General features: G+C 47.9%; 1 protein-coding gene across 1 annotated transcript; it reads left to right on the forward strand.

Moving 5' to 3' along the window:
- The first annotated feature begins 1,033 nt into the window (after positions 1–1,033).
- Positions 1,034–5,742, forward strand: LOC105103269 (cationic amino acid transporter 3-like). The gene is made up of 11 exons (XM_064490024.1): positions 1,034–1,406; positions 1,950–2,108; positions 2,919–3,096; positions 3,309–3,421; positions 3,591–3,813; positions 3,984–4,123; positions 4,222–4,324; positions 4,514–4,710; positions 4,915–5,081; positions 5,355–5,463; positions 5,624–5,742. The coding sequence occupies exons 1-11, from the start codon at positions 1,034–1,036 to the stop codon at positions 5,740–5,742; spliced, it is 1,881 nt and encodes a 626-aa protein (XP_064346094.1).
- The last annotated feature ends 3,890 nt before the right edge of the window (positions 5,743–9,632 follow it).

Here is a 9,632-nt window from a genome sequence, read left to right on the forward strand (position 1 = left end):
TTGGCATAGAACTGTGTCGAGTCTGAGGACTCTATTATCCAAGACCTTTACAGAGTCACTTCACACATATAAAGGGAGAGAGAGATAATGACGATAATTTCTCCTGTTATGTGCAGGGGACGAGGGTAAGGAGCTGTACGCAGCTTGTGCCAAACCAGACAGGCTGGCACGCAGCAGAGCTGGACTTGAACCAGCAGAGCTGGGTGATTTCAGCTCATGCCACATGACTGAGTCATTCCACTCCTGAGTATTTATCCAGAAAAAATGAAAGTGCTAATTGGAAAAGATCCATGCATCTCGGTATTCACAGGAGCGTTATTTACAATAGCCAAGACACAGAAGCAACCTGATTGTCCATCAACAGATGAATGGATAAAGAAGATGTGGTACATACATTCAGCCATAAAGAAGAATAAAAATTCTGCTTTTTGCAACATGGTTGGACTTGGAGGTTATTATGCTAAGCGAAATAAGTCAGACAGAGGATGACAAATAGTGTATGAACTCACTTACGTGTGAAATCTAAAAAATAAAATGTACTAGTGACTATAACAAAAAAGAAACAGACTCATAGATACAGAGAGCAAACCAGTGGTTATCCGTAGGGAGAGGGACGGGGGGAAGGGCAAGATAGAGGAGTGTGGGGGTAAGAGACACAAACCACTATGTATGCAGTCAGTCAGCTACGAGGGCACGTTGTACAACACACGGAACAGAGCAGCAGATTGTAGCCTCCTGACCCACGTCTGGGATGCTGTGCCAGTACGTTTGTCAATTTGGTCCGAATCCAGTCCACAGGGAAGAGTCTGTGAGTCACATGACTCCTCTGAACACCCTAGACCAGTGGCCTTGGGTGTGGTCAGCATCCTGGTGTGTGCACCCTGGCTGGTGGAGAGGCCATGTACGTAGCTGGACTGGCAATTGTCATCTGCTTCTTGGTGGCCTCCCAGTCTTCTGTGTTGCAAATGGATATTTTTTATGACTTTCTGTCTTGTTTTCTCAGCAGATCAGAGCCTACTCAACTCCATCTAGGATGCGATCTCAGGATGTTCTCCAATTTTGTCAGAAGCTGGTCCGCAGGCGGCCCCTGAAGCCCAGGGAGGGGTCTGAGAGTCGCCTGGCTCGTTGTCTGAATACCCTCGACCTGGTGGCCTTGGGTGTGGGCAACACCCTGGGGGCTGGCGTGTACATCCTGGCTGGAGAGGTGGCCAAGGACAAAGCTGGACCGGCAATCGTCATCTGCTTCCTGGTGGCCGCCCTGTCTTCTGTGTTGTCTGGGCTCTGCTATGCGGAGTTTGGGGCCCGCGTACCATGTTCTGGTTCTGCGTATCTCTACAGCTATGTCACAGTGGGAGAACTGTGTGCCTTCATCACTGGCTGGAACCTCATACTGTCCTATATCATTGGTGAGATGATGGGGTGGGGAAATGTGCTCAGAGGGAGTGTTGGAGACTTGAGTCATTCCTGAGCACTTTGCTATCCACTTTGTGGGAGAAGTGAGTAATGGTGGCAGGGAAACCCCACAACTTCATTCTACTCAGCTCTCCCCCGCTTTCCCTAAGTGATGTGACCAAGAGCCCAGAAGGAAGGGGAACGTAGGAAGTGGGTGGGAGGGAGACACGTCCACAGGCTCATCCCTCACCATGTTGAAGGCTTTGCTCAGCTCTTGCCTTCGTGGGGTTTTCCCTTACACCTCGATTTAAAATTTCAGCCCTCATCCCAGCCCTCCTGGTTCCACTTCCATGTTTTCTCTTTTTGCACAACACTGATCGCCTCCTAATGTATTAAATAGCTGACCAAGTCTGTGGATCATGTGGGTCTTCTCTCCCATGAAGAAGAAACTCTTTGAGATTTGGTATTTTGTCTGTTTTTCCCTCGAAATACATCCCATGGCATGTAGTAGGGGTTCAATTAATGTTTGTTAATGAATGTTCCATCTTCTTCTGCAGTCACCGCCAGCGTGGCCAGGGCCTGGAGCTCCGCCTTTGACAGCCTGATTGGGAACCACATCTCTCAGGGGTTACAGGGCACTCTCTCCCTGTACATGCCCTACTTCCTGGCCAAATACCCAGACTTCTTCGCACTGGGCCTGGTGTTGCTGATGACTGGTGAGACAGGGGTCATAGATGGAATGGGAAGTGTGGGGTGTGGAGAGGGAGCCGGGGTGGGGAAGGCTTGGAGAGGCAGGAGGTGGGGAATTAGGACAGGGAAGAAGGGTCTGTGGTATGAGAGTCAGGAAGGCAACACAGACTGTGCATCCCGCTCTTGGCACCACTGACATTCGGGGCTGGGTCATTGTTTGGTGTGGGGGGATGTCCTGTGCATTTAGGGTTTTTGTTCTTTTCTTAAAGAACATCATTGTCAGATGTTGAGTAGCAACCTTGGCCCTTACTCCCCAGATGTCAGTGACACCCACCACGCAGATTGTGGCAACCACGATGTCTCCAGGCCTTGCCAAACTACGGGTGAAGAAAAAAATCACCCATTTCTTAGACTGACAAGTTTCTTCCTCTGTGCTGAGACCAGAGATCATTTAAATTGAGGTGAAATTCAAACAACAGAAACTCAACTAGTTTATTGATTTCTCCAGCTTTATTGAGATATAACTGACATACAATTATGTACAATTTCAGGGGTACATATTCATGGTTTGACTGATGTGTTTCTTGTGAGGTGATTGCCACAGTAAGAAACTGATCATCGTAGTGTGCAGTCAGTGGCACTTAGCACACTCACAGTGCTGTGCGACCCTCACCTCCAGCTAGCTCTAAACATTTCTCCACTCCAAAAGGAAAACCCACACCCACTGGGCAGTCACTGTCCACGGTTTCCACTTCTGCCACCGCCCTGCCCCTGACCACCACTAGTCTCTATGCATTTAGTTATTCTGGAAGTTTCATGTCCCATCTTTCCCACAGGAGTGCTGGTTCTGGGAGCTCGAGAGTCAGTCCTGGTTACCAAAGTGTTCACAGGCCTGAACCTTTTGGTTCTCGGCTTCATCATCCTGTCTGGCTTCATTAAGGGAGATCTGCACAACTGGCAGCTCACGGAACAGGACTATAACTTGACAGCATCTGGACCCAACGGCACCTATAGGTTAGGCGGGTGCTCCTGGCCAGAGCAATGCGTGGTGAGGGTGTGGTTACCGTGCAGAACTGGAGACACGGTGGGGACTAAACAGATCTGGGCTGGTGGGTCCAGATGATGGGGCTCCTGGAGCTCAGGACTCATGGTGTCAACTGAGGAGTCCGGTAGAGATCACTGAACACACCTCACCCACGTTCTTCTCGTTCCTCCTCTCACCACAGCTTGGACCGTCTGGGTTCTGGAGGGTTTGTGCCTTTTGGCTTTGATGGGATTCTCCGAGGAGCGGCTACCTGTTTCTACGGGTTTATCGGTTTTGATGTCATCGCCACTACAGGTAACACGGTCACTGTCCCCTCAGGGGTTTGGCTCCAGTTTGGGCTGCTCTTGTGCATAAGAGTTTCTAGGAGGTTGTTCTGCTCCTGGAGGCTCAGGAGGGAAGGGGATTGTGTGCTTTCCCCTCAAGGTGTTTCCTGACCCAGTGCTTCTCCCCACCCATCCTGCAGGGGAGGAAGCCCGGAATCCGCAGCGCTCCATCCCCTTGGGCATCCTGACCTCGCTCTTCATCTGCTTTTTGGCGTATTTTGGCGTCTCAGCGTCACTCACCCTCATGGTGCCCTACTACCAGATTGACCCTGAGAGCCCCTTGCCGCAGGCTTTTCTCCATGTTGGGTGGGCTCCTGCCAGCTATGTGGTGGCTGTTGGCACCCTCTGTGCACTTACATCTAGGTCAGTGTCGAAGCTTTCTCCCCATCTGCTGTCAGATGCCCAGGTGTCCCAGCCTTTGGGATTGAGAGACAAGAGGGAGAGACCCCTCACACCACGCAGACTAAGGCACAGAAGCCCTGATCTGTCCTATTTCTCCACGTCCTCACACACGTTCCCATTTTGTCTCCCAGCCTCCTGGGTAACATGTTCGCCATGTCTCGAGTGACTTACGCGATGGCAGATGACGGACTCCTTTTCCGGAGACTCGCCCGGATCCACGCCCGCACACACACCCCCATCGTGGCCACTTTGGCTTCTGGAAACCTTGCAGGTGACTGAACAAAACCCCCTCCCTTGATCACTTTCCTTAACTTGGACATTTCAGTGGCTTCTGACTCCCTCCCGCACCTCATCTGTGCCTCCTTCTAGCGATCATGGCTTTACTCTTCGAGTTCAGTGATCTTGTGGACGTCATGTCAATTGGGACCCTGTTTGCTTACTCGCTGGTGGTTATTTCTGTTCTTGTCCTCAGGTGAGAGTCCACCCCACGCTGACTGGGGGTCTTGCCCTTGTGGGGATGGACGGGGAGGCAATCCCCGTCTACATGCATGCTGCTTTCTAAATGTCCCGTTGTGCGTACGGCAGGATCGAGGTGGGTTAGACTGTCTGCATTGGGTGGGTAGGGGCTGCTGTTAATATTGCCTTAACACCTGTAATTCAGGTACCAGCCAGACTGGCATTTACAGACGAATCAGAGCACAGAGGACAAAACTGAGACTCCTGAACCTGAAGCAGGTCCTTTGGAATCTGTACCTAAAGCAGGAATCTTAAAGACTCTAAAGAGTCTTTGTGACCCTATCAATACCAGCCCCACTCTGAAATCTGGCCGGATTGTCTACGGATGTGCCTTACTGCTTGGTGAGCAGCGGGATGGCTGTTTGGCGGTGTCCTGACGTTGATAGGAGCAGGTGGGAGTGTGTGTCTTTGGCAGTGGAGGCACAGTCTTGGAGACAGAATGGTCCTTTGTGATGTGGGCAGTTCTGCTGGGGGAGGGGTGTGACCCAAGGCCTGACACACCGGCTTCTGGACTTGACCCTGTTCTCCTCCCACTGGACCCTGCAGTTCTCCTGCTGACGGCCCTGAGCCTGGTGCTGGCCCAGTGGCCCCGCCGTGTGTTCTCTGGAGACCCCGTCTGTACAACGGTGGCTGTGCTGCTGCTGGTGCTCAGCGCCGGGGTCACTGTCACCATCTGGAGGCAGCCCCAGGGCCCCACTCCTCCTCCCTTCAAGGTGGGTGACCTTATGTGCCCAAACTATCCACCCTGAGTGAAGGAAGTCTGCACGCTGTGAGGTCTGAACTATCTTGGCTGGACCAGGGAAGGAGGCGAGTCGCCCTAACCAGTGGCCCTTCCCTGGTCCACTCTCAGTGCTTCTCACACCCAGCCTGGGGAGGCGCTGGCTGCTCCGTGTGACCAGGCCTGGCGTCGCCCCCCCCCACGTGGGGGCGGGGCCTGCCTTGGCGAGGCCTGCGGCGCGCTCAGGGTTAGCTGCCTTCGCCCGCAGGTGCCTGCTCTGCCTGTCCTCCCAGTGCTGAGCATCTTCGTGAATGTCCACTTGATGATGCAGATGACCAGTCGGGCCTGGGCCCAGTTTGGCATTTGGAATGCCATTGGTAAGTGACTTTCTGAAAAAATGAGGCCTCTGGAGTGACTGGACCCTTCCTACTACCCCTCCCCCAAACTTTGTGAGATGCCACAATAGGAGGCCTATTGACCATCTGTAAGTGGGGAAAGCGCCTACCTTTCCTTCTCATCGTCTCATTGCCCGACTAGGATTCGCCATATACTTTGGATATGGGATCCGACACAGCTTGGAGGACACTGATCCACAGCCTCCAGCTTCCAACTCACAGACTCTTGACAAAAACATCCCTGGTGCTGAATCCTCTTAACCGCAGGACACGGATGCTGTGTGGAATCCCTGCGTACATGGGAGGTACCTGCTGGTTCAAGGACACTTTGAACTTCTATGGAGTGTGAAGGTAGCATGCATTTAGGGCCCTGTATTTATTGCCAGCAGACAAGTGACTTTATTGTTGTACAATTTTTAAATAAACTTTTAAAGCTGTAATATACATACAGAAAAGTGCATGCTCCCTAAGGGTGTAGCAAGATGAAATTTCACAAAGAATATACAACATAGTCAACAACCAGAGGAGGAAATAAAATATTAATCTGTACATAGGAAGGGCTTTTTTGTACCTATTTCCAGCAAAAACCCAGAGATTTCCATGTGGGAAGGAAATGCAGGTAAGTAATATTGTGTCAGGTGTTGCTCTTTAAATATTAGGACGCAAATAATTTGGAAGTAACAGGAAAGAAACAGATCCATTGTGTGAACAGTAACATGAGACAGCAGCATACTTATATTAATGACAACGTAGACTTTGAGATAAAGGGGACAATAACAGATGAAGTGGATCATTTCATAATGCTAAAGAGAAATGATTATTTTTATCTTTTCCCCCAGTTTCATTGAGATATAGTGTAACATGGTGTAAATGATTATTTTTTCTTTACTTTTCTGTCACATAGTCTTGGAATTACACAGTAGAGTCAATGTGAAAAAAGTTCTTAACTAAAAAACACCTGCATTGCCAAGAGGTAGGGAAATGGGATGGGATGCAGCAGAGTAATGGTTGGTTGATAAATGGTTACAGTTGGGCGGAACTAAAAGAAAGGAAGTCAGACTGGAGAGACAAGATTAGAAAGGTGTTCCTGCAGAACTGAAGGCTTGAAATTGAGGTTACGAACATTGAAGGCACTGGTGAAAATTAAGTATAGAACTGTTTGTGGAAATGAACTGTTGAAGTAGAGAGAAGGAGGAATGCGAGTCAGGAAACTGAGCAGCACAGTTAGGAGATGAATTAAAAGATAAATGGAGGAGGATTAACAGAATTAGAAAAGTGACTGCCTTGCGAATTCTAATGATATTACCAACTTAGGAAACAACCCATGGAGACTGAAACCATTAGGTGAAACTCTAAGGGAAGAGGTTGACATCAGCTGATTTTCTTTGTTACCTTCCTGACGTGGGACCACAAGATACCATGTGAAGCCCCACGTGCTGTGGTAGACAACACAGAACACTGCCCAGAGCACAGTCTTCATGAAAAGTTGAATCAGAATGTAACGAAACCTCTCGACCAACTACCAGCGCATAGAAGTCATAAGGGATAGATTCACATTTCAGATGAAAACACAACCAGCCAAAACCAGAATGTGAGCAGTTTTCGAGGAAAGAAAAATGGTGCACTTTCCGTAACAGTTAAATGATATGACCTATTCTGGAGAGTTAATACAGGCACCCCTCAGAGGGACTGTGGGTTTGGTTCCAGACCATGGCAATAAAGAGAGTGGCACATTTTTTTTTGGTTTACCGGTGCATATAAAAGTTATATTTACACTATTAAGTGTGCAATAGCATTCTCCTTAATAAAACAATGTATAATTTTATATTAAAAATACTTCACTGCTAAGAAATTCTCTCCATCATCTGACAACACAGGATTACGACAAAACTTCAATTTGCAAAACATGCAGTGTTTTCAAAGCCCAATAAAGTGACGTATGCCTGTAAAAGTAAATGTATCTGTACATATTAAAATATGTATATGTACAATTAATATGCATCAAATATGTATCTCTATCAACATATGTATTACAATATATAAAGCTTATTGTTACCTGAAATTCACTATATCTAAGGTGCCTTGCATTTTTGTTAGTGGATAAAGCGACCTCCAAATTAGAAAGCGCACCAAAAGTGCAGGTCCTTGACCACCCGCTGGAAAAGCATTCTCAGCAGAGGCAGAGGGACAAGCCGTGAGGCTGCTCTATTGCACAAAAGGGGAAAAGACCCTTGAGTGAGAAGACACTCAAGGAGGGGAGACGTGAGCCCAGGTGGCTTGATGAGAACCCCTGGTTGAGGGTCTCCATTGGGTCCTTCTTTGTGGCTTCTTGTCTCCTTCTGTCCTTTCCATGCTCATTTCTGTGGCTCATTCTGCTCTGTGAAGCACACACTTTGCAAAAATAAAATTAAGCAAGCAGGTTCTTCAAAAAGCGTGGTTATACATATTAAACTGATTCAGGGCTTTTGTCTTTCCATTACTCAAGCAAAAATATTTTCTGAAGTCAGACATGGATTAATTTTAAACTTTTCAAGGAGGTCTCTGGTCAGTAAATCTGGGTTTTGGTTCCATAGTTCCCTGCCTCCCTCATTTTTATTTAATAAATCTGTCACCCTTTGGTCTCTGTGTGTGCTCTCTGCATTCTAATTTCTTCTTACAAGGACATTAGTCATACTGGCTTAAGGCCCACTCTAATGACTTCATTTAACTTTAATCACCTCTTTAATACCCTATCCCCAGGTACAGTCACATTCTGACATATTGGGGGTTAGGACTTCAGCAGATGAATTTGAGAGCAGGAAGATGCATTCAGCCTGTAAAGGTTTTAACCACCATTTACTTCCTGAAGCTAAAGCAGTGTCTGGAATACAGTAAGTGCTCAATTATATTTGATGAGAAATGTAAACAATGATCACAAGTACGTGTAATATTTGATGTCACGCAAGATGGAGAGATTTTTATTTGCCAGATTTTATCAAAGAAACAACACAATATTTGGGGGGAAAATTGTTAAACTACTTGGAATGGAAAAATGAGACTTTTAACACCGTGTCTAGTCTATGAGGGGTTCTACGTAGATTATTTTACGTGAGAAAAGAAACGCAGGGAGAAATTGGGAGGAGGCTAGAGAAGAGAGGGGGAAGGGGTTCTGTGAGATGAGAGTGTCTTCCCTGCATCCGATGCCTCACTTTCGTGTGAAAATCATGAAATAACTGACGGATGTGGATGTCTTGTGGAAAGCTGTGAAGGATGTCTAAAATTATTCCTCTTGCTCTGGAGTGATGAAAGGGATAAGCCAGCTGGCAGAAGCAGGAGACAGAGCGAAGCTTGAACATGTTACTCCGTCAGAATCCATACAAACCGTGGCCCCCACGGGCAGCAGGGAGCCCGTGGATGTTTCTGAGCATGGAAACAATGTGAAGAAGGTGGTTTTGGGGAGATGATTTCTGCTCCTTCCAGGGACAGTGGTACAACGTGGACTCCCTCCAGGACCTACATGTTTCTCTCCTCCCTGCCATATGCTTCCACACTTTACTGGGCGTGTGAGGCTGGAAAAGTCACCTAACTATCCTTCTAAACCTCTAAAGTTTGGCAAAGAAATGGAGAAATAAGACACAGGATAAGTCCTTACATAACCTATGTAAAACGGGAATTTCGAGGTGAGGTAGCTGGCTCCGTCCATGTGCAGACTGTGGAAAGTTGAGCAGAGTGAAAATTCTGGGAGGTAAGGGGGTTGTGAGTGGGGTTGATGAGCAGCTGAATTCAAGTGTCCATGGAAACAGTCAATAAACAGTCTATACTGGGAATAGGAAAGGGTTTTATTTGAGCCAAACTGAGATCTATAGCCCGGGGGGCAGCCTCTCTCATAGCCTGAGGAGCTGCTCCATCGAACCCTGGTTTTCAGCACAAACTTACACCTCATCCAAACAAAGAACAAGCATCAGACATGACAGGGTATGTTCCTTCAGGATTTCGAAAGAGACCGACTTAGTATATAGACAGCAGGACAGCAGGACCCTGGTGTCTGCGAGGGGAACCTTATCTTTGAACACAGACACCATAAGAAGGGGTTGTTCATCCTAATCGTCCAGATGCTCTTCCCTCAGTGGTCAAAGCAGCTGTGCTGTGAAAGTGTCACAGGTCTATTTAGG

The sequence above is a fragment of the Camelus dromedarius genome, chromosome 9 (genome assembly GCF_036321535.1).
Source record: "Camelus dromedarius isolate mCamDro1 chromosome 9, mCamDro1.pat, whole genome shotgun sequence".
Lineage (NCBI taxonomy): Eukaryota > Metazoa > Chordata > Mammalia > Artiodactyla > Camelidae > Camelus > Camelus dromedarius.